The sequence below is a fragment of the Salmo salar genome, chromosome 23 (assembly GCF_965601325.2).
Source record: "Salmo salar chromosome 23, fSalSal1, whole genome shotgun sequence".
Taxonomy (NCBI): Eukaryota; Metazoa; Chordata; class Actinopteri; order Salmoniformes; family Salmonidae; genus Salmo; species Salmo salar.
The window spans coordinates 16,019,970-16,045,017 of NC_138313.1; the positions used below are offsets into that span (position 1 = coordinate 16,019,970).

Here is a 25,048-nt window from a genome sequence, read left to right on the forward strand (position 1 = left end):
GCTGAGTGCATGCATTCTGGAGAGAGACACGTCATATCTTCGCCACACACACCTAATTCTTCTTGTTAAAACATTTAAAATTATACCCAAGACACATTATCTTCACACATATTTTAGATGCTTTTCACTGACAGATGCAACTCAATCAGCTAGACAGCCACGCGTGCTGCCCAAATTGCGGGATTCCCAAATATGCATAATCCTACAAACTTGTGATTAGAAATGGTGGCAGGTAGCCTTGTGGTTAGCGCGTTGGGCCACTAACCAAAAGGTTGCTAGATTGAATCCCTGAGCTGACAAGGTGTAAATCTTTCCTTCTGCCCCTGAACAAGGCAGTTAACCCACTGTTCCCAGGCTGTCATTGTAAATAAGAAGTTGTTCTTAACTGACTTGTCTAGTTAAATAAAGGTTAAAAAAAAGAACAATCCATATTAAAAAGGCTGATGATCCTCCGGTAATGTATTTTGAATTTTTTTTTATTTTTTAAACAGGAGTAATTATATAATTTTGACAAATCATACATCTACTTTAGGGGAAGCCAGCATCCTAACAGTGCACTGTGCACCAGCCAACTTGTGTTCCAATTTGCAAGAGATTGAAACCAGAGATTTGTATATAATTACGAGATGCCCATGTCTCCGCCCTTACAATGGGAGTCGGTGTCCCAAAGGCGGGAAGGCAGAATATAAGTTTAGGTCTGCATATTATGGCCATAGAAATGCATTGGGCTTATTCTGGACAGATTTTGGTGAGAGTTAGCCCTCTCGCTTCGCCTCTTCCTCACTGCTAAAACTCTTTCACTGGAGAAAGCAGAACAGCACCCCTCTGTCTTACTATATGAAGCCCATGTATCTGATGCTGTCTGGACAGAAATAGTATGACATGCCATACTCTTTTGGTCCAGAGAGAATCAGATACATGGTCTATACATACAGAGACAGAGGGGCGCTGTTTCTCTTGCTTTATCTGAGATTGATGCGTCTTTCTGTTGGCGTGCGTCTCAAACAAATAAATGATCAATATTTCTATATTTTATTTGGATGGGCAAGGAGATACGGTAGGGCGGGCCAGGCCCCCTAAGGCCCGCCCATAACACCGGCCATGGTCAGTTTATGTCTTGTTGTTGAAGAAATCAAAAGAATATGAATTTTAATAAAAATGTTCCTCGGGCAAAACAAGAACAAGGGAGCTGGTAGTCAAATCATTCCACATCTAGCCATGTTAAAACATGCTACAGGTGTTTTTAAAAATGTCATACAATTATAGGAGTATTCCACAAGGTTTAGGGAATCACTTCTGACGCAGTGTTGCTGCAAAGACAAAAATAATCGTCTTCACTAATACATTTTTTTGGGGGGGAAGATACAATTATAGTAATTGCGCAGTCAGTAAAGAGGTAAGAACAATGTAAACAAAAGATATGTACACATATATCTTGAAAGTATCTTGGCGTCTGAGTTACTCCTATATGTTTTCAACAGAGGTCAGTGGAGATCCACCCACCCAGCCCCAGGACATAATATCTACAGCAACATGACAGCATGACACGGAGTACATAAGAGTGATTATTTTTTATCTCTGTAGTATGTGGGAGAGCACGCTTTATTGCTCCACTGACTAAGGCCGTGTCCTGCTGTTGCGATGAAAACTACCAGGCATACTTCCAGAAGTTCTATGAGTCATAAGAGTAGTGCACCCTATTCCTTATGCACTTGATCAGGGTCCATAGCGCGTCCCATAGGGCTCTGGTCAAAAGTAGTGCACTATATAGGTAATAGGGTGCCATATGGAAGAGATTCCCAAAAATGTTTCTTTCAGAGACCCCTTTTGTGATAGAAAATTCATCAGGGACCCCCTCATAGTATCAGAACACAACTCCTACTTTAGAGTGCAATAAAAATAGCATACAATCAGTTGTACTATGACTTCTGCAGTGCATGGCTGGACTAATCAAGTCTCGGGCCCTGGGAAAGGGTACATTTTAAAGGCTCCACTCTTGGCATCAGAGAGAACATTTAGCATTTTTAAAGCTATTTTTCTGCAATTCTACACATTTTCTACACAGAGAGAAAATGTTGCAGTTTTATTGCTAATTTTGTACAATTCTACATATTTTGCCATGGGGCTGAGAGAAAATCTCTGTGCGCCTCCCAAATGTTGTAACAATGCGGAGGGCGCCGTACTGTATAGCTCCCCATATAACACAAACTCACTTCCTTGACAACTTCCTTCACAACAGCTCTGCGAAGCGAAGAGCAAGAAGTACAAATGCCTGACTTCTGCTAAGGCCGTATCGCAGTAAATGCTGTACAGCCACTGTAGAAGTCTGATTTACCATGAAGAGCCTTTTAGAGTTAAGAACGTCAATTGTGGATTAGTAATATTACATATTGCATCCTCTCAACTTTTTACACAAATCCCTTGTCCAAAATCCATTTAATCTGTTGTTGCTAGCAATGGTCATAATTCTTTTTATTATTTTTTTTAGATTTTTTAAACAGAGTTTTTCATTTTGAGATCTGGTTGCAGACCCCATGCAGTACCTCCATGGACCCCACTTTGGGAACTCCTGCCATATGGGACAAAAGTGCCGCCTTTAGAGTTTTGGGTGCCCTAAGTGAGATTTGGTCGGGGGCCCCGCCCACATCGCATTCAAAATGTTCTAGTGCAATTTTTCACATTTTGCCTTGGGGAGGAGAAAATGTTGCAGTTTTAAAGCCAATTTTCTCCAATTCTACCCATTTTGTCATGCCATATTCATATTATACTGTATCTGTGTGAGAGTGACTAACAAAATCAATCGGGTGCCCCTGTCGGTAATTTGGTGATGATTAGGCCTACTACAAGGTTTAGATAGCTGGCTAGACTACCTTACCTAGCAATCAAAAACATTTTAGCTGACATGGGCTAATTAACTGACTGACACATAAGAAGTGGAAAACTGCTGATGCACTACCACATTTTGAAATTGCACCTTCTACTTTTCTACTCTCAACTGTAGGTTGAGACACCGACTGAGTTCAAATTTTTTTTTGGGGGGGGGGGCCCCCTAGCAGCCACGGGGCCCTAAGAGCAGCACGTAGTCTGCGTATCGGAAGAGGTGACTCTGTGGGACACAGAGTCTCTTATTTTATGGCCATTACAAATGAGGGTTTTATCTTTGGATTTATGAATCATTGTTCTCAAAGAGACAGCTTGACTGCTCCAAAACTGATTAGGAAGGATGAGGAATAAGAACAAGAACGCCCTTCCAAATCTAATAAAAACCCAGCGGACCTTGCAGGGCAAGGCTGGGTATGTACTGTTAGATGGCTCCCACGCAGCAGCCAGAAACCTTGATATACTGTAATGTTACATGCTTTCCCATGGTGAACTGGGGGATACTTTGGCTGCATGACAAATAACACCCTATTCCCATACAGTGCACTTATTTTGAGCAGGACCCATTGCCTTTATGTGATGTGGTTTATGTGACAGCATCCAATATGGAGGTCATGAAGAGTTCTGAGGAAGTACTAACCAAACAGACTGGGCCAGGAGGCCTGGCCATGGCCATCCCTGTTCTCTCCCAGCTCGTGGATCTCTGGGTAGTGGTCTGGGAGCCAGGCCCCAGCAGTGGTGGTCCTCTCCTGGGCTCGGAGACGCTCAGTGTGGGCCTCCTTGAGGTCCTCCTCAGAGAACACCCCCTCTACCAGGGTTAGCAGAAAGGCCACTACCCACAGCACTATCTGGGAGGGAGTGGGAAAAAGTACATGTCACAACACCATTAGAGTTCACTACACCCATTACAACTCAGAGCATCATCTGGGAGGGCCAGGTGGAGAGTACATGTCCCTAAACCATTAGAGTTTAATACACCCATTACAACACAGAGCATCATCTGGGAGGGCCAAGTGGAGAGTACATGTCACAACACCATTAGAGTTTAATACACCCATTACAACTCAGAGCATCATCTGGGAGGGCCAGGTGGGGAGTACATGTCCCTAAACCATTAGAGTTTAATACACCCATTACAACACAGAGCATCATCTGGGAGGGCCAGGTGGAGAGTACATGTCCCTAAACCATTAGAGTTTAATATACCCATTACAACACAGAGCATCATCTGGGAGGGCCAGGTGGAGAGTACATGTCACTTCACCATTAAAGTTAGTTAGTTACTATACCTATTACAAAACATTCACCCGAAGCATAATATAGGACAGACAGGGATACAGTATGTCACCACTGCAATTACTACAGTTACTACAGCCATTTCAACATACTCAATATAACTGACTTGATAAGCACAGAAAAGGCAGGGAAATATAGAAATGACAGAAACTATGTTAAATAAATAAACATTGTAAAATAAACAACATAGAGCAGACAAATTAAACGTAGCATACGTAAGCATATAAACATAAACACAGAATCGTACTGTAAACACAATAACAGACATAAAACTGTGGCTACAAAACATAAAAAAGGACACAGACATAACAACCACTGCTGGTGATAATGCAATGTCACCACAAGCAAAACAACTAACAGCAAGAGCAAGACTCAATCTAACATTTTGAGAAATAGATACCTTGTATATTGATTTATCTGGCTTGCAAGTCACAGAAGGCATGCAAATACTTTTTAATGAGCCCCTACATGTCCCCCCCCCCACCCCAAAAATAAAATAACTGCACTTGTCTTCTCCTACTAGCAATGACTGCTAATAACTTCTTTATTGGGGAAAAATGTACTTACTACGACTGTGATGTATGGCTGTCTCACCTAGCTATCTTAAGGTGAATGCACTAACTGTAAGTCACTCTGGATAAATTACTAAAATGTAATTGTAATGTTATCTCTGTGACAGCAGGCAACAACCACAATAATGTCGCGTGGTTGGTTACGGAACACATCTCTCCTGTTATCATACTGTTGTTTACTTGACTCCTTGTATCCCCATCAATATTTGTCCCTTTGGGATGAATACAGTTTATTGAATTGAATTGAATTGGTTAGAGAATAGATCTCTGTAGGCTTGCCCTGCCTGTGGTCAATTTGCATTTGATTTGGTTATTGTATGTTACATAATCCCTGTGAGGTTGTGGGACTCCAAGCTGTTGTAGGTAAGGTGATCCAGATCCCTATCCTTACTGTACTATCACCACCAGCCCCCAGCCCCCAGCACCCTAGTCTGACATAGAGACACTCCCTCCCTGGTCAGGCCTCTCTAACAGGTCTGTTTCAGGGCCCCCTGAAACAGACCTGGGTTCAAATACTATTTTAAATCCTTTTAAATCATTTAGCTGTGCATGATTGAACATACCTGCTGCAATGGTACATATTGTAATGTCCCTAAAGTGAAAACCAAGCCTACCTGGCACTCCAGGAAGGCTAAACCAACAGCTCAAAAATATTTCAAATAGTATTTGAACCCAGGTCTGCTGGACAACCCACTGACAGGCCTGTGGGCCGGCTGTGGCCAACACATCGCCTCTTTAATTACTTAATTGACAGCCGACACCCCTCCAGGGCCAAGCGGGGGTAATGTTTTAGAGGCACTTATAAAATGAGTTTCACTGGAGGCAGCAGCATATGTCTGCTAGGCCAGCCAAAGGCCCAGATCAGTGTAGTGGAAACTGACAAGGCTGAAACATATACCTTTACAGCCATACTCTAAACCGGCTGCCAACAAGCAAGCAAACCCTCTGCCCCGCTTTTCATTATTTAATTGAGGAGGTTTTAGACACGTTAGTTAATGTTGAGATTTTAAGGTGTCGTGTTGTTGTTTGTTTGTTTTTGTTGTTGTTGTTATAATGGTAAACTCACCTTCCAATTCCTCTGGTGGTATTGGGCAGTTGACAGTTCCTGCCTCCTCCACATCTTTCCATCTGTAAAAAAGAAACTGTGTCTGTTGAACAATCGCTACATACTTCTCTCTACATTCCTCTCCCTCGTTGTACTGTAGGCTTACTGTCGTGAGACTAACTACAACGTATTTTAAAATACTTCACAGGTATAGATTTTAATCCAGAACGAACGTGGAAGCAACATATTAAAGTAGCATGTTGATAAGCTAGCTTTCCCAAATGACACCCTATTCCCTATATAGTGGACTACTTTTGACTAGCGCCCTATTGGCCCTGGTCAAAAGTAGTGCACTACATAAGGAATAGAGTGCTGTTTGGGAAGCAAACAAGAACAGCGGTTATTGGTGTGAAAGTGAAGAGTGGTGAATTAATGGTTCCTTGTTTCCCTTAGTAGGAGCACCTCATCCCATGCTGCAGGCACTTTACAGCGTCAAGGTTCATAGCCAGAGATAGAGAGGAGGTGTCAGGTGGAGTTGCCAGATGAGAGGTGAAAAAGAGGCCGGCTGTCAACCTCAACACACTTGTGACAGTCTGTCAAGGAGAGGAGCAGGAACCATGCCATGGGGCTGGGCAGGACTGGTTTCTATCTCATCCAACCAGACCATAAAGACAGTACATGATGCGCCTCACTGAGGGTTGAGGGTTGAGGCTTGAGATAGTGAAACGAGTCGCAGCTGAACAAGGAAAATATAAACTAGCTGTTTTTTCTATACACCGGCAGGACAGAACTGCAGCGTCAGGTAAACTCAAGGGGGGTGGTGTGTGTCTCTTTCTTAACAACAGCTGGTGTGCGATCTATAATATTAAGAAAGTTTTGAGGTTCTGCTTACCTGAGTTAGAATATCTCACGATAAGCTGTAGACCATACTATTTAATAATCTGTATTTTTCGTAGCCGTCTATTTTCCACCACAAACAGCCCCTGGCACTAAGACCGCACTCAACGAGCTGTATAGGGTCATAAGCAAACAAGAAAATATTTAGCCTGAGGTGGTGCTCCTTGTGGCAAGTGATTTTAATGCAGGAAACTGAAATCCGTTTTACCTCATTTCTACCAGCATCTTACCTGTGCAAACAGAGGCAAAAAACTCTAGATCACCTTTACTCCACGCACAGAGAGGCATACAAATCTCTCCCTCACCCTCCATTTGGCAAATCTGACCATAACTCTATCCTCCTGATTCCTGCATACAAGAAAAAACTCTAACAAGAAGTACCAGTGACACGCTTAATACGGAAGTGGTCCAATGAAGCGGATGCTAAGCTACAGGACTGTCTCGCTAGCACCAACTAAAATATCCGATGGCATTGCGGAGTTTACCACATCAGTCCCTGGATTAATTAATAAGTGCATCGACGTCCCCACAGTGACCATACGTACAATTGAAGTTTGACGTTTACATACACCTTAGCCAAATACATTTAAACTCAGTTTTTCACAATTCCTGACATTTAATCTTAGTAAATATTCCCTGTCTTAGTTCAGTTAAAATCACCACTTTATTTTATGAATGTGAAATGTCAAAATAATAGTAAAGAGAATGATTTATTTCTGCTTTTATTTCTTTCATCACATTCCCACTGGGTCAGAAGTTAACATACACTCAATTAGTATTTGGTAGCATTGCCTTTAAATTGTTTAACTTGGGTCAAACATTTCAGGTAGCCTACCATAAGCTTCCCACAATAAGTTGGGTAAATTTTCACCCATTGCTCATGGCAGAGCTGGTGTAACTGAGTCAGGTTTGTAGGCCTCCTTGTTCACACGCTTTTTCAGTTCTGCCAACAAATTTTCTATAAGAGTGAGGTCAGGGCTTTGTGATGGCCACTCCAATACCTTGACTTTGTTGTCCTTAAGCCATTTTGCCACAACTTTGGAAGTATGCTTGGGGTCATTGTCAATTTGGAAGACCCATTTGCGACCAAGCTTTAACTTCCTGACTGATGTCTTGAGATGTTGCTTCACTATAGCCAAATAGATGGCATCCCCATGATGCCATCTATTCTGTGAAGTGCACCAGTCCCTCCTGCAGCAAAGCACCCCCACAACATGATGCTGCCACCCCCGTTCTTCACGGTTGGGAAGGTGTTCTTCGGCTTGCAAGCCTCCCCATTTTTCCTCCAAACATAACAATGGTCATTATGGCCAAACAGTTCTATTTTTGTTTAATCAGACCAGAGGACATTTCTCCAAAAAGTCCCCATGTGCAGTTGCAAACCGTAGTCTGGCTTTTTTATGGCAGTTTTAGAGAAGTGGCTTCTTCCTTGCTGAGCAGCCTTTCAGGTTATGTTGATATAGGACTCGTTTTACTGAGGATATAGATACTTTTGTACCTGTTTCCTCCAGCATATTCACAAGGTCCTTTGCTGTTGGGATTTGGATTGATTTGCACTTTTTGCACCATAGTACGTTCATCTCTAGGAGACAGAACGCGTCTCCTTCCTGAGCGGTATGGCGGCTGCATGGTCCCATGGTGTTTATACTTGCGTACTATTGTTTGTACAGATGAACATGGTACCTTCAGGCGTTTGGAAATCGCTCCCAAGGATGAACCAGATTTGTGGAGGTCTACAATTTTTTTCTGAGGTCTTGGCTGATTTATTTTGATTTTCCCATGATGTCAAGCAAAGAGGCACTGAGTTTGAAGGTAGGCCTTAAAATACATCCACAGGTACACCTCCAATTGACTCAAATTACCTTAATTAGCCTATCAGAAGCATCTAAAGCCATGACATTATTTTCTGGAATTTTCCAAGCTGTTTAAAAGCACAGTCAACTTATGTAGGTACATTTCTGACCCACTGGAATTGTGATACAGTGAATTATAAGTGAAATAATCTGTCTGTAAATAATTGTTGTGTCATACACAAAGTAGATGTCCCAACCGACTTGCCAAAACTATAGTTTGTTAACAAGAAATTTGTGGAGTGGTTGAAAAACAAGTTTTAATGACTCCAACCTAAGTGTATGTAAACTTCCGACTTCAAATGTACATATCCCAACCAGAAACCATGGATTACAGGCAACATCCGCACTCAGCCAAAGCTGCTGCTTTCAACGAGTGGGACACTAATCCGGACGTTTCTAAGAAATCCCGCTAAGCCCTCCGCTAAACCATCAAACAAGCAATGTGTCAATACAGGACTAAGATCGAATCCTACTACACCGGCTCTGACACTCGTCCGATGTGGCAGGGCTTGCAAATTATCACAGTTTACAAAGGGATACCCAGCCACAAACTGTCAAGTAATGCAAGCCTAGCAGATGAGCTAAATGCCTTCTATGCTCGGTTGAGGAAAGCAACACTGAACCATTCATGAGAACACCAGCTGTCATAGACGACTGTGTGATCATACTCTCTCTAGCTGATGTAAGACCTATAAACAGGTAAACATTCACAAGGCCCCCGGGCCAGACGGATTACCAGGACGCATACTCAGAACATGCGCTGACCAGCTTGCAAGTACATTTACTAAGATTTTCAACCTCTTCCTGATCCAGTCTGTAATACTTACATGTTTCAAGCAGACCACCATAGTCCATGTGCCCAAGAACGCCAAGGTAACCTGTCTAAATGACTATTGCCCAATAGCACTCACATCTGGAGCAATGAAATGCTTTGAAAGGTTGGTCATGGCTCATATCAACACCATCATCCCAGACCCTGGACCCACTCCAATTCAGATCCACAGATTATGCAATCTCTATTGCACTCCATACTGCCCTTTACCACCTGGAAAAAAGGAACACCTACATGAGAATGTTGTTCATTGACTACAGCTCAGCATTCAACACCATAGCGCCCTCCAAGCTCATCACTATGGACCCTAGAACTGAACACCTCCCTCTGCAACTGGATCCTGGACTTCCTGATGGGCCGTGGAGAGGGTAGGCAACAACACATCCGCCACACTGATTCTCAACACGGGGGCCCCTCAGGGATTTGTGCTTAGTCCCTCCTGTACTCCTTGTTCACTCACGCCTGCTTGGCCGCCCACCACTACAACACCATCACAAAGTTTGCAGACGACACGATGGTGGTAGGCCTGATCACCGACGACGATGAGACAGCCTATAGGGAGGTCAGAGACCTGCCAGGTCAACAACCTCTCCTTCAACGTCAGCAAAGACAAAGGAGCTGATAGTGGACTACAGGAAACAGAGGGCCGTGCACTCCCCCTTTCAGATCGATGGGGCTGTAGAGGAGCGGGTCGAGAGCTTCAAGTTCCTCAGTGTCCACATCACCTATCATGGTCCAAACACACCAACACAGTCGTGAAGAGGGCACACAATGCCTCTTCCCTCCGATCCTCAAAAGGTTATACAGCTGCACCATTAAGAGCATCCTGACGCTACAGAGGGTAGTGCGTATGGCCTAGAACATCCCTGGGACCGAGCTGCCTGACATCCAGGGCCTCCATACCAGGCAGTGTCAGAGGAAGGCCCTAAAAATTGCTAAAGACTCCAGTCACCCAAGTCAGACTGTTGTCTCTGCTATCGCAGGGCAAGCGGTATCAGAGCGCCAAGTCTAGGACCAAAAGTCTCCTGAACAGCTTCCACCCCCAAGCCATAAGATGCTGAACAATTAATCAAATTTCTACCCAGACTATTTGCATTGACCCCCTTTTTATTTTTTTACTGGCTCTCTGCACACTCACTGGACTCTACCCACACACTCACACATACTACACTGACACTCTAACACACACACACACACACACACACACACACACACACACACACACACACACACACACACACACACACACACACACACACATGCAGATTGACGCCACACACACACACACACACACACACACACACACACACACACACACACACACACACACACACACACACACACACACACACACACACACACACACACACACACACACACACACACACACACACACACTCACTTCAACACTCTTTCACTCTCTTCACATGCGCTGCTGCTGCTCTGTTTATTATCTATCCTGATTGCCTAGTCACTTTTACCCCTACCTGCATGTACATATTACCTCAATTACCTCAATCACCTTGTACCCCTGCACATTGACTCGGTACCAGTACTCCTTATATTGTATATAGCCTCGTTATTGTTATTTTATTGTGTTACTATTTTTCCAAATTGTTCTTTCTTTTTGAAAGTAAAGATTCACCCATTTTAAATGTTATATTGTTTTTGTGTATCTTTGAGCAATGTTCTATCGATTCACTGGGTAATTTCATCTGAGCTATTGCCATTCAACCAGGCAGAAATTCGTCCGGTATGACGTAGCATTACGATAAAGCCGCTCTCACTACATTGCAAGTTAATAGGAATATGACTTTTAGACCGTGAAAACGTCTATCATATATGTCAGATTTAAATACTGCCCGATGACTTAACGTGGGAAGTTATCTTCTCTCGATAATATTTTTGCGATATTCCTACCTCAAGAAATGTGTAATTTAACAGAGGGTCTAACACATTTCTCCTATTTGTCTGCCTTTCCAGGGTACATTGCATGGTGCCATTGCGAATGTCAGACTCCACTCTGTGCGGCACAACGATCTGCAGGCTGAACATGGTGGGATTGTAGACACCTAAATTGATAGTGCAGTTTGTTTAGCCAATTTTACAGCTAACTAGCTACTTCACATGCTGATATAACAATCTTTTAGCGCTTTTCATAAAAAGAGGCCAAGTCTTTGAGTGTATGGATCCTCCAAAGATGGAGAAGGACAGTTCATGGCTTGATCAGAGGAAGATGGTCAGGGAGATGGTTGATGAAGAGTCTGGTGACGATCATGTAAAGGTCTACTCTGGGAACCAGCCTGAGTCGTGTAGCTACTGGACCTCCTCCTTCACAATGTATGGCACCCACTTAGGTGATGCCTCAGCAGCTCTGGGCGCCAGAAAGCTCACCACATACAGTTCAGAGTAGTAGTCAGTCGTCCTCACTACGAACCTTCTGCCTCAGTACTGCATTCCTTTAGTGCATCTCCCATTCTTCTCAAGCATCAGGTAACTTTTCAGGTGATATTCAGGTGACTCTTCAGGTGGTAACACTCTTCAGGTGATATTGACTTTGGTATTATTGTGTGTAGCTATGTTTGCTAGCTAGCTAGATAGCTAGCCAGTCCATAGAAAGAGCATTGCATTGTGGATTTTGTAGTTGACTTGAGCTACAAAAGATTTCCACAACCAAAAATATTGTTCTCACATATTATAGGAATGCGAGGTTTTGGGTGGATTTTTCCTTTAACTCTGCATTGTTGGGAAAGGGCTCGTAAGTAAGGATTTCATGGTAAAGTCTACACCTGTTGTATTCGGCGCATGTGACTAATAACATTTAATTTGATTTGAAATGGTTGAGATGCACCTTGCATTCGAGTCCAATGTCATCTCTCTCAACTCTTATTGTCTGGGAGATAACTCTTGTTAATTTTATAGCTTTCGTTGCTCAGAACAAGATATGTCTGGAGCAAGTTCTGAGCAGACAGTCATTCCTCTGTTCAAAACAATGAGGTCCTGGATAGGACTCACTCAAAAAATATTCCTAAAGGTAGATGCAGATGCAGAAAGTAAACAGCATAGTAGGTCAATTTCCACAACAACTAAAAGCGTTGAAGCACGAGGCTCAACTTCTCTGCTGTTTTGGTCCCGTGGCTACAATGCTCTAACAGCGTGAAGCGAACCCGTGCACAATTGCAGACATTATGTGAGAGCGAAGTCTTGCATGTCGCTAATCTCAATATCTGCGGTGCTGCTCGTGGCAACGTTATTTCGTTGAGTCTACCTTTAAATCTCAATGCAACAGACCTTGTAAAATAGGATTAATTGCTTTACCATATAATGGCTTAAAAGGGTCCTTGATTTAAACGTCAATGTGTTTTATCAATAAAACAACTGGTGAGGACAACTTGAATTTCAATCTAACTTTATGTCCTTTAATCTGATAACAGAATACATTACAGACAGTACTTAGACCATGAAGACTCAAAGTTCACACTTAACACATCATTTATATGTGATATCCCAGAAAGGCAGATACAAAGGTAAGAGCCATAAAGAATCTTAACAAGCTCCTTTCTTCTTCCAAAGATGATATAAATAACCAAATAAGTCAACAATAATGTCCTATCGGCTTTATCTCAGTCTTTTAATATCCCTGTTCTATGACTGTAAGTTTCTAAAAATATCCCTGACTGGCCTTCCCTGGCAGACAAAGCCTTGACACAGTGCTTCCTGCTTGCAGGTTGGATGACAGGAATGTCATGAGAAGTAGTACAAAGGTTAGGAGAAGACCCGGCTCCCATTACACAACACCAGTTAGCCTAGACAGCCAGTCCACCACAACCCTTACCCAGGGAATCAGGTAATCAATAGCCTATTATACCCAGTAAACTGGGATACTATTATTCAAATCAAATCAAACTTTATTTGTCACATGCGCCGAATACAACAGGTGCAGACCTTACAGTGAAATGCTTATTTACAAGCCCTAACCAACAATGCAGTTTTAAAAAAATACCCCCCAAAAAATTTTTAAATAACAATAACAAATAAAAGTAACAAATAATGTATCACATGATTACAACCACAAGATACAACCAACTAGCATGGAGTAGAAAAGGACTCTCTAGAGCAGGGTTTCTCAAACTCGGTCCTGGGGCGGCCCCCCTCGGTACACGTTTTGTTTTGAATCAGCTGTGTAGTGCTAGGGCAAAAAACTAAACGTGCCGTAAGAACCAAGTTTGGGAAACCTGCTCTACCGGAAGAAAACCATGACTAGGGCCTAGATTCAATCAGACTAAGCGTTAACCGGTGACACCAGACAGGTGCAATAGTGAATGTTTTGGCGGTGTTGGAGGTGGAACTGTGTTGGAGCCATCAAATCGTTCTGCAGCTAATCTTGCGATCATTGTCACCATCTCGTGTTAGAAGTTCAGAACGATAAAGTTTAGGCCACATAGAAATAATTACATTCAAATTTAAAAAGCATTAAAATAAATATTCAGGATTTCTATCATCCTAATGGAGGTGTAGATTACATCTCACATTCCAGTGTTCAAACTTGTAAACAAGGCTACATAGGATTTATCTTAATGTGACTCCGTGCAGCCAATGGCAATGTCTGCTTGAGGTATAATGCCAGGAGCCGCTTGTGGATTTGACAGCTCTAACGCAGTTCCACCCCCGACACCACCAAAACAACCGCTATACGGATGTAGGCTAAAGCGGATCTGATTGAATAGAGCCCTGGGACAAACAAGAGGAAATATCTGTCCCAAATAGCACCATATTCCCTATATAGTGCACTACTTTAGACCAGAACCCTATGGACCCTGCTCAAAAGTAGTGCACTATTAAGAGAAAAAAAAAAAAAAAAAGCCAAGCTTTTCAGTCATCGTAACACTGCATACTTATTCATGGTGGTTGAGTGTTGGACTGGAACACCCTGGCCTAAAAAGTGAGCCTAATAACTAGAAGGTTACAGTCAAGTGTGTGTGTGCATAACTGGGGTCATTGTGCTGCTAACAGCTTAGCTTCCTCCACTTACCGACTGCCCCACACTGGGCTCAAACTAGTAATCCTCTGCTTCGCAACACATGTGACCGCCCTCCTTGACAACATTCCAACGGGTAGAGCCACCAAAAAGGTAACAATTGGATGGCTCCATCCGCAACATTTCATGCTAGCTTTGAATTGAGCTTAAGGTACGCACGCATTACACGTGTGTGGGTGCATGTGTGTGTGTGCGCGTATGCATGTGTTTGTCTGTGTTTGTATGTCTATGAGTCTCCTTCTGAGTCTATGCACGAGCCATGAGGTCATTGTGAATTGTCTTTGCCCACAAACAGTACCAACGCCAGGACATGCTTGTAGCATTCTACACCAAAGAAAATGTACACATGCTTTGATGAGAGCAGAGAGAGAAGAGCTCTTCAACCACATATGGGCACCGTGAGCAAAGCCAGCCATCCCAGACCCAGTGTGCATCCTAAATGGCACCTTATTCCCTTTATAGTGCACTACTTTTGACCAGAGCCCTATGAGCCCTATTTACATTTTAGTCATTTAGCAGACGCTCTTAATGTCGAATAATGCTTGATCCGGCAATGCGGTCTGGAGGCTCCGTACAGAGGGTGTGACGCAATTGCGGCACTTGCGGAGGCCAAATTGAGCTCCGTACAGCGATGCAGTGCGCCTCCCAAATGTTGTAACAGTACGGAGGGCTCCGTATAGCTCCGCATTGACATGATTGGTTGATGGTAGGTGGAGGCGGGAGGTCCTGTATAAACACAAATTCACTTCCTTGATAACTTCCTTCACAAGAGCTCTGCTCAGCAAAGCATGAATGCCCTGACTTCTGCAGAGGCCCTATCGCTGTAAATGACTGTACGGCCAATGCAGACGCCAGATTGACCATGCAGAGCCTTTTATCCAGAGCAACTAGGGATAAGTGCCTTGCTCAAGGGCACATCAAGAGATTTTAACCTAGTCAGCTCGGGAATCGAACCAACAGCCTTGCCATTACTGGCCCTACGCTCTCTATCTCTATGCACTTTGAGATTAGCTCGTAATGAAAAGCACTTTACAAATGTAATAAATTATTATAAAATGTAGTGCACTATAAAAGGAATAGCAAGCCCTTTGGGATGCAGATCCCAGCTCCTTCATAAGCTTGAGCTTTGAGAATAATAACCCTGCATGGAGGTCAAGACAGGGTTGGAATGTTGCACCATGGCCCAACAACGCTTCACACCCTCAGATCCATCACAGTATTGTACGAGGATAAAGGAGAGAGACAAACTAAACCATGACACAGTGAGATCTTGCAGAGTCAAGGATTGCCAGCGTGCAGGGAGTCATGCAACCTGGCACACACTCAGGCATACTTGCACGCATATACACATATGCACGCAGACACACACACACATACAAAGAAAACAAACCTGTAAAAGGGGAGGCTTAACATCCCACATGGATTTGATTGGCTTTAATGTTCCACTTCCAGCTGCTACTGCTTTCACATCCGTAGCTCATCTGCCCATCACTCTGTCACTTGGTATAGTCTACCTCAAATCCATTCAGACAGATATTACCTCTTAGAGTACCTCTTGGTTCACAATCTTTATTTCCTTCTTTTTTTTACTATTTGTTTTTTTAAATTGTTTTTCTACAGAACTCAGTCAAGTTTAATCTCACACAGTGTCATCATACAGTACATCCTTAATCGTGGAGATGGATAGATATAAATTCCTAGGCACAATGAAATGATAGCACATACATTATCCCAAAATGGTGTCACAAGATCACAGCACATGTAATGGGGTTCCTTTGTGCTTTTTGCATCTCCAACAGAGATGTGACATTTCTGGGTGCATTATATGCCTTCTGGTAAGAGTGTAGTAAGTCCTATGAATTATCTTAAATTGCAGTAGTTTCTGTTTTAGGTTGTAGGAGCAGGTATGAACATTTTCACATATCTGTGACCAATGGTTCTCCTCGATGCCTTCCTTTAGATCTGTTTCCATTTTTTATCTTGTAGTTTCTGAATCATCAGGTAGTGTTTCAATCAACCCTTGATATGACTTGGTAATCAACTTCTTTAGCATAGCAGCTTCTTTGAGTATTTTTTCTGTGCTAGATGCCTTAAGTTAATCTAGATTCTGTTGAAGCGATTTAATAACATTCCTGAGTTGTACAAATGTAAAGAAATTGGCCTTGGATATTCCAAATATTTCTTGTAATTGATTGAATGATAGTAGAGATACATCATACTGTAGTACACATGTTCTGTAATAGTGCCTGTGTGTAGCTGGTGTAGAGGAGTCGGGCGCAGGACAGCAGATATGAGTAATAAACGTAATTTACTCAAATATTCACAAATACAACACAATAAATCGAGCCCAGAATAACGGACCGTATTACAAACAAACAATCACTCACAAACAACCACGGGGGAACAGAGGGTTAAATAATGAACAAGTAATTGGGGGATTGAAACCAGGTGTGTAAGACAAGGACAAAACAAATGGAAAATGAAAAGTGGATCGGCGATGGGTAAAAGGCCGGTGACGTCGCCCGGCGAACGCCGCCCGAACAAGGAGAGGGACCGACTTCGGCGGAAGTCGTGACATGTTCAAAATTCATGATGCCACTTTGGAACCAGAACTTAAAGGTGTTATCATTAAACGTTGGAGGTAAAGTGGGGTTATTCCAAAAAGGGGTGCCTGGCGATATTGGTTCTTTCCACCTCATGAATGTATGTACATTTTCCCAAATATGAATGGAATTGAGAATCATTGATTGTCTGTTTTTTTCTTCAATGCTTTGGACCCTAAATAGTGGATCAATTTTAGATCATCTGATATTGCACTTGTGGCTTCAATACCCCTCCATGCACAATGATAGTCTGCTGTCCATTGTTTAAGTGAACATAGTTGTGTAGCCCAGTAATAGATCTTCATATGAGGTAGTCCAAGACCTCCACCTCAATTACATTGTACCCCTGCACATCGACTCGGTACTACCCTTGTATACTGTATATCCAGGTTATTGCTACTCATTGTGTATCTATTACTACTTTTATTATTAGGTGTTTTACTTTTCTATTATTCTCTATTTTCTTTCTCTCTGCATTGTTCGGAAGTGTCACGGCTGTCTGAAGGAGCGGACCGAAATGCAGCGTGTTCGTAGTTCCACATATTTATTAAACCTGAAACTGAATGCAATACACTTAAATATACACAAACAACAAACCATGACGCAGCGAGGAAAACACACTACTCAAAAGATAATAACCCACAAACAGGGAGAGGAAAAACCCCTACTTAAATATGATCTCTAATCAGAGGCAATGAGGATCAGCTGCCTCCAAATAGAGATCAACCCCAAACAATCCCAACATAGAAATAGACAAACTAGAACTTAAACATAGAAGTAGAAAACATAGAACAACCCAAAACACCCTCTGTCACGCCCTGCCCTACTCTACTATAGAAAATTACATCTTACTAGGGTCAGGACGTGACAGGAAGGCCAGTAAGTAAGCACTTCTCTGTTAGTCCAAACCTTTTGTCTACGAAGCATGTAACAAATAACGTTTCATTTTATTTTACATGATTTATAGGGTAAGTGTGAAACAGTCAATTTGACCCTTGAGATATTTCCATTCCAAATAAAGTTTGAGATCAGGCCATTTATTTTGTTAAATTGGATTGAATTGAAACTGGCAAGACCTAGAATAAACACATCAGCCTTGGTAATATATTCATTTTGACATGTTGACCATACCTAACATAAAAATAGGGAGAGATCTCAATCTTGGAACATCAGATTCAATACTATCTATTAAAGAGTAATTGATTTTGCATGCCTCCTCCAGATTGCATGGTATCAGTACACCCAGGTATTTCATATGTGTCTTTGTCCATTTCCACTTACAGGAAATATACTTTCTAAGCTTGAGAAGTCATGATTAGAAATGGGCTTTATTTAAGCGTTCTCCCAATTCACTTTGAATCCTGATATAACACCATACTATATGCGTATTGTAGTTACAAAAATGACAGAATGTTCTGGTTCAGATAAATAATTAAGTGATAATGCCAGAGAAGCCGGTGTTTGTTGGATATATTGGCACGGGTGTTGTTAGGCCGGAGACGAAGTCGAGCTCAATTTGCTGTCTGTCTCGTTCGGACACATTCACTTTTTTTATATGGGACGGCAGAGATCGCAATTCAATATTGAAACAAAAAGGAAAAGGTCAGACAGACAGACAGACAGCAAGGTTTAAACAAATCTCCACTGTTGAAAACCAAATGCTAGTCTAAAAGAAATGGGAGATAAGATCTAGATGCTTTTTATAGTGGAGATCAAGTTTATACATTTCCTGGCAGGGTTGATGAGACAGTGGATTGCTCAGTGAGATGGAACAGAGTAATAGGCAATAGATTTAGCTGGTGGTAACTTGTGAAATAGACACCGGCTGGAATGCGGTTTTAAACAATCAGCATTCAGGATTAGACCCACCCGTTGTATGAAGTAAAATCTAATCTGCATACAATGATATCACATGTTGATCTCCACCAATCTCTATATACTGGATTGAGCCATGACTTCTAATTATTGATGCTAGGGGTTCTGTGGCTAAAGAAAATAAATAACTAGACAATGGGCATCCTGTCTTGTCCCTCTTGATAAATTAAATGATTCCGAAATCTGTCCATTTGTTCGTTATCAATGGTTTGCGAAAGTATTCACCCCCTTGGCTTTTTTCCTATTTTGTTGCCTTGCAACCTGGAATTCAAATGCATTTTTGGGGGGTTTGTATCATTTGATTTACACAACATGCCTACCACTTTGAAGATGCTAAATATTTGTATTGCGAAACAAACAAGAAATAAGACAAAAAAACTGAAAACTTGAGTGTGCATAACTATTCACACCCCCAAAGTCAATACTTTGTAGAGATACCTTTTATTTGAACTATTTTCATAGTTCCTTACTCATGATGATACATTTGTGTATACCCCTTTAAGAGCTTCCCGCAAATCCATGCTATAATTTTTGGGGGAGTTGGTAGTTTTCTGCAATGCAATACAGTCCCACCTGCGGGACACACCTGGTGAAATATCAGGGCGGCAAATTCAAAAACAACAAAATGTCATAATTTAACTTTCTCAAACATACAACTATTTTACACCATTTTAAAGATACACTTCTCCTTGATGTAACCACATTGTCCGATTTCAAAAAGGCTTTACAGCGAAATAATTTTTTTTAGATTATGTTATGAGAGTACATAGACAAAAATAATCACACAGCCATTTTCCAAGCAAGGACATGTGTCAATAAAACCCAAAACACAGCTAAATGAAGCACTAACCTTTGACGATCTTCATCAGATGACACTCCTAGGACATTATGTTACACAATACATGTATGTTTTGTTCGATAAAGTTCATATTTATATCCAAAAACAGCATTTTACATTGGCGCGTGATGTTCAGAAAATGTATTCCCACCAAAACGTACGGTGAATGTGCACATCAATTTACAAAAATACTCATCATAAACGTTGACAAAATATATAACAATTATTTAAAGAATTATAGATAGACTGCCCCTGGAATGCAACCGTTGTGTAAGATTTTAAAATAGCTTTATGGAGAAAGCACACTTTTCAATATTCTGAGTACATAGCTCAGCCATCACGGTGTGCTATACAGACACCCGCCAAGTTCGGGGTAACCTAAACTCAGAATTAGTAACCAGAGACGAAAAGTCAAAATGTTCCATTACCGTACTTAGAAGCATGTCAAACGCTGTTTAAAATCAATCTTTATGGTATTTTTAACGTAAAATTGCGATAATATTCCAACCGGAAAATAGCGTATTCATTCAAGGAGAAAAAGAAGGAACAGCGTGCTCGCGTGACCGTGCATATCCAATCCCTTTGTTGCCAGGAAGTTCACTCAGAAACTGAGCTCCTATTATCTGCCCAGTGACAGGAGAATGCTCAAACCACTTTCTGAAGGCTTTAGACAGCCAATCGAAGCCTTAGGAAGTGCAACGTCACCCCACGGATACTGTAGTTTCGAAAGGGACTACAAAGAAGAACTACAATTCTCAGATCCTCCACTTCCTGGTTGACTTTTTCTCAGGTTTTTGCCTGCCATATGAGTTCTGTTATGCTCACAGACACCATTCAAACAGTTTTAGAAACTTCAGAGTGTTTTCTATCCAAATCTACTAATGATATGCATATCATTTAAATTGGGTACGTTTTTTATCCGGCCGTGAAAATACAGTTTTAGGGGGCAGTATTTTCACAGCCGGATAAAAAACGTACACGATTTAATCTGATTGTTATGCATATAATTATTAGCTCTGGATAGAAAACACTCCAAAGTTTCTAAAACTGTTTGAATGGTGTCTGTGAGTATAACAGAACTCATTTGGCAGGCCAAAACCTGAGAAGATTCCATGCAGGAAGTGCTCTGTCTGACAATTTCTTGCCCTTCTTGATTATCTCTATCCATTACAGAGGATCTCTGCTGTTACGTGACACTTCCTACGGCTCCCATGGGCTCTCAGAAGGCGGCAAAAAGCTGAATCGTGGCTTTGCAGGCTCTGGTTGGAAAAAAGTAGCGCGTTTGGGTAGTGGCTGGTTACAGTACTGTGAGACTCAGGCGCGTGCCCGCGTCGACCCCATGCTATGTTTTCTTTCGTCTGTTTACCTAAACGCGGATTCCCGGTCGGAATATTATCGCTTTTTTGCGAGAAAAATGGCATAAAAATTGATTTTAAACAGCGGTTGACATGCTTCGAAGAACGATAATGGAATATTTAGAAATCTTTTGTCACGAATTGCGCCATGCTCGTGACCCTTATTTACACTTCGGATAGTGTCTTGAACGCACAAACAAAACGCCGCTATTTGGATATAACGATGGATTATTTTGGACCAAACCAACATTTGTTATTGAAGTAGCAGTACTGGGAGTGCATTCTGACGAAGACAACAAAGGTAATCAAACTTTTGTAATAGTACATCGGAGTTTGGTCAGGGCTAAACTTGGTCGGTGTCTAAATGGCTAGCCGTGATGGCTGGGCTATCTACTGAGAATATTGCAAAATGTGCTTTCACCGAAAAGCTATTTTAAAATCGGACATATCGAGTGCATAGAGGAGTTCTGTATCTATAATTCTTAAAATAATTGTTATGTTTTTTGTGAACGTTTATCGTGAGTAATTTAGTAAATTCACCGGATGTTTGCGGGGGGTATGCTAGTTCTGAACGTCACATGCTAATGTAAAAAAAGCTGGTTTTTCATATAAATATGAACTTGATTGAACAAAACATACATGTATTGTATAACATAATGTCCTAGGGTTGTCATCTGATGAAGATCATCAAAGGTTAGTGCTGCATTTAGCTGTGGTTTTGTTTTTTGTGACATTATATGCTAGCTTGAAAAATGGGTGTCTGATTATTTCTGGCTGGGTACTCTGCTGACATATTCTAATGTTTTGCTTTCGCTGTAAAGCCTTTTTGAAATCGGACAGTGTGGTTAGATTAACGAGAGTCTTGTCTTTAAAATGCTGTAAAATAGTCATATGTTTGAAAAATGGCAGTTTTCGGATTTTAGAGGAGTTTGTATTTCGCGCCACGCCCATCATTGGATATTGGAGCAGGTGTTCCGCTAGCGGAACGTCTAGATGTAAGAGGTTAATGAACATGCACCTGTGGAACAGTCATTAAGACACTAACAGCTTACAGATGGTAGGCAATTAAGGTCACAGTTATGAAAACTTAGGACACTAAAGAAGTCTTTCTACTGACTCTGAAAAACACCAAAAGATTTGATGCCCAGGGTCCCTGCTCATCTGCGTGAACGTGCCTTAGGCATGCTGCAAGGAAGCATGAGGACTGCAGATGTGGCCATGGCAATAAATTGCAATGTCCATACTGTGAGATGCCTAAGACAGCGCTACAGGGAGACAGGACGGACAGCTGATCGTCTTCACAGTGGCAGACCACGTGTAACAACACCTGCACAGGATCGGTACATCCGAACATCACACCTGCGGGACAGGTACAGCATAGCAACAACAACTGCCCGAGTTATACCAGGAATGCACAATCCCTCCATCAGTGATCAAACTGTCCGCAATAGGCTGAGAAAGGCTGGACAGAGGGCTTGTAGGCCTGTTGTAAGGCAGGTCCTCACCAGACATCACCGGCAACAATGTCGCCTATGGGCACAAACCCACTGTCGATGGACCAGACAGGACTGGCAAAAAGTGCTCTTCACTGACGAGTCGCAGTTTTGTCTCACCAGGGTTGATGGTCGGATTCGCGTTTATCGTCGAAGGAATGAGCGTTACACCGAGGCCTGTACTCCGGAGCGGGATCGATTTGGAGGTGGAGGGGCCGTCATGGTCTGGGGCGGTGTGTCACAGCATCATCGGACTGAGCTTGTTGTCATTGCAGGCATTCTCAATGCTGTGCGTTACAGGGAAGACATCCTCCTCCCTCATGTGGTACCCTTCCTACAGGCTCATCCTGACATGACCCTCCAGCATGACAATGCCACCAGCCATACTGCTCGTTCTGTGCGTGATTTCCTGCAAGACAGGAATGTCAGTGTTCTGCCATGGCCAGCGAAGAGCCCGGATCTCAATCCCATTGAGCACGTCTGGGACCTGTTGGATCAGAGGGTGAGGGCTAAGGCCATTCCCCCCAGAAATGTCTGGGAACTTGCAGGTGCCTTGGTGGAAGAGTGGGGTAATATCTCACAGCAAGAACTGGCAAATCTGGCGCAGTCCATGAGGAGGAGATGCACTGCAGTACTTAATGCAGCTGGTGGCCACACCAGATACTGACTGTTACTTTTGATTTTGACCACCCCTTTTTTCAGGGACACATTATTCCATTTCTGTTAGTCACGTCTGTGTAACGTGTTCAATTTATGTCTCAGTTGTTGAATCTTGTTATGTTCTTACAAATATTTACCCATATTAAGTTTGCTGAAAATAAACACAGTTGACAGTAAGAGGACATTTCTTTTTTTGCTGAGTTGATGTGGACATCCTTTCAAATTAGTGGATTTGGCTATTTCAGCCACACCCATTGCTGACAGGTGTATACAAATCGAGCACACATAGACAACCATTGGCAGTAGAATGGCCTTACTGAAGACCTCGGGTCACCGTCATGGAATGCCACCTTTCCAACAATTCAGTTCATCAAACTTCTGCCGTGCTATAGCTGCCCCGATCAACTGTAAGTCCTGTTATTCTGAAGTGGAAATGTCTAGGAGCAACCACGGCTCAGCCGTGAAGTTTTAGGCCACACAAGCTCACAGAACTGGACCGCCAAGTGCAGAAGCACAAAAAATCATCTGTCCTCGGTTGCAACACTACCGAGTTCCAAACTGCTTCCGGAAGCAAGGTCAGCACAATAACTGTTCATCGGGATCTTCATGAAATGGGTTTCCATGGCCGAGCAGCCGCACACAAGCCTAAGATCACCAGGAGCAATGCCAAGCGTTGGCTGAAGTGGTGCAAAGCTCGCCGCCATTGGACTCTGTAGCAGTGGAAACACGTTCTCTGGAGTGATGTATCATGCTTCACCATCTGGCAGTCCGACAGACAAATCTGGTTTTGGCCAGAAGAACGTTACCTGCCCCAATGCATAGTGCCAACTGTAAAGTTTGCTGGTGGAGGAATAATGGTCTGGGGCTAGGCCCCTTAGTTCCAGTGAAGGGAAATCTTAACACTACAGCATACAATGACATTCTATCTAGACAATTCTGTGCTTCCAACTTTGTGGCAACAGTTTGAGAAAGGTCCTTTCCTGTTTGCCCCATGCACAAAGCGAAGTCCATACAGAAATGGTTTGTTGAGATCGGTGTGGAAGAACTTGGCTGGCCTGCACAGAACCCTGACCTCAACCCCATCGAACATCTTTGGGATGAATTGGAATGCCAAATGTGAGCCAGGTCTAATCGCCCAACATCAGTGTCCAACTTCACTAATGCTATGGTGGCTGAACGGAAGCAAGTCCCAGCAGCAATGTTCCAACACCTAGTGGAAAGACTTCCCAGAAGAGTGGCGGCTGTTATAGCAGGAAAGGGGGAACCAACTCCATATTAATGGCCATGATTTTGGAATGAGATGTTCGACGAGCATGTAGTGTATGTCCATGTGTTTACAGTTTAGAGAGAGAGACAATGTGAAGTATGCTTACAACAGCACTGGGGAATGTGATGTTGCGTCACTAGACTGCTTCCCTGGAACCCAGATCTGTTTGTGCTGTCTTGGCAATTACTATGTTCATTGTCGTGTCAAACATGAAGGATGTGGCTATACAGCACCAACAGATCTGTGACCAGGCTGCTAGGAAGTTTTTTTTTGTCATCCTCTACTGTTTATCATCACGACTATAATGATGAGTGACTAGTGACTAATCATCATGGGTTTCAACCACAGATACACATCACATAGAATTGAACTCTCTCCTGTGTGGGGAGTGAAACATCACTAATATATGCTTCTGATATGGTATGGTAAGTAGGAAATCAGTCCATTGAAAGAAATTCATTAGGCCCTAATCATTGCATTTCACATGACTGGGAATACAGATACTCATCTGTTGGTCACAGATACCTTTAAAAAAAATGTGGGG

At 42.5% G+C, this 25,048-nt stretch overlaps 1 protein-coding gene across 2 annotated transcripts in view; it reads right to left on the reverse strand.

Moving 5' to 3' along the window:
- The window catches only part of LOC106584185 (uncharacterized), a 39,358-nt gene that overhangs the window by 1,568 nt on the left and 12,742 nt on the right, over window positions 1–25,048 (reverse strand). For both annotated transcript variants that reach the window (XM_082967925.1, XM_082967924.1), the window contains exons 2-3: window positions 5,815–5,876; window positions 3,521–3,728 (exon numbers count right to left, since the gene is read on the reverse strand). In XM_082967925.1, coding sequence (XP_082824051.1) covers window positions 3,521–3,728; window positions 5,815–5,868 — 262 coding nt within the window. In that variant the 5' untranslated portion in view covers window positions 5,869–5,876. The remainder of the gene's footprint in view (window positions 1–3,520; window positions 3,729–5,814; window positions 5,877–25,048) is intronic.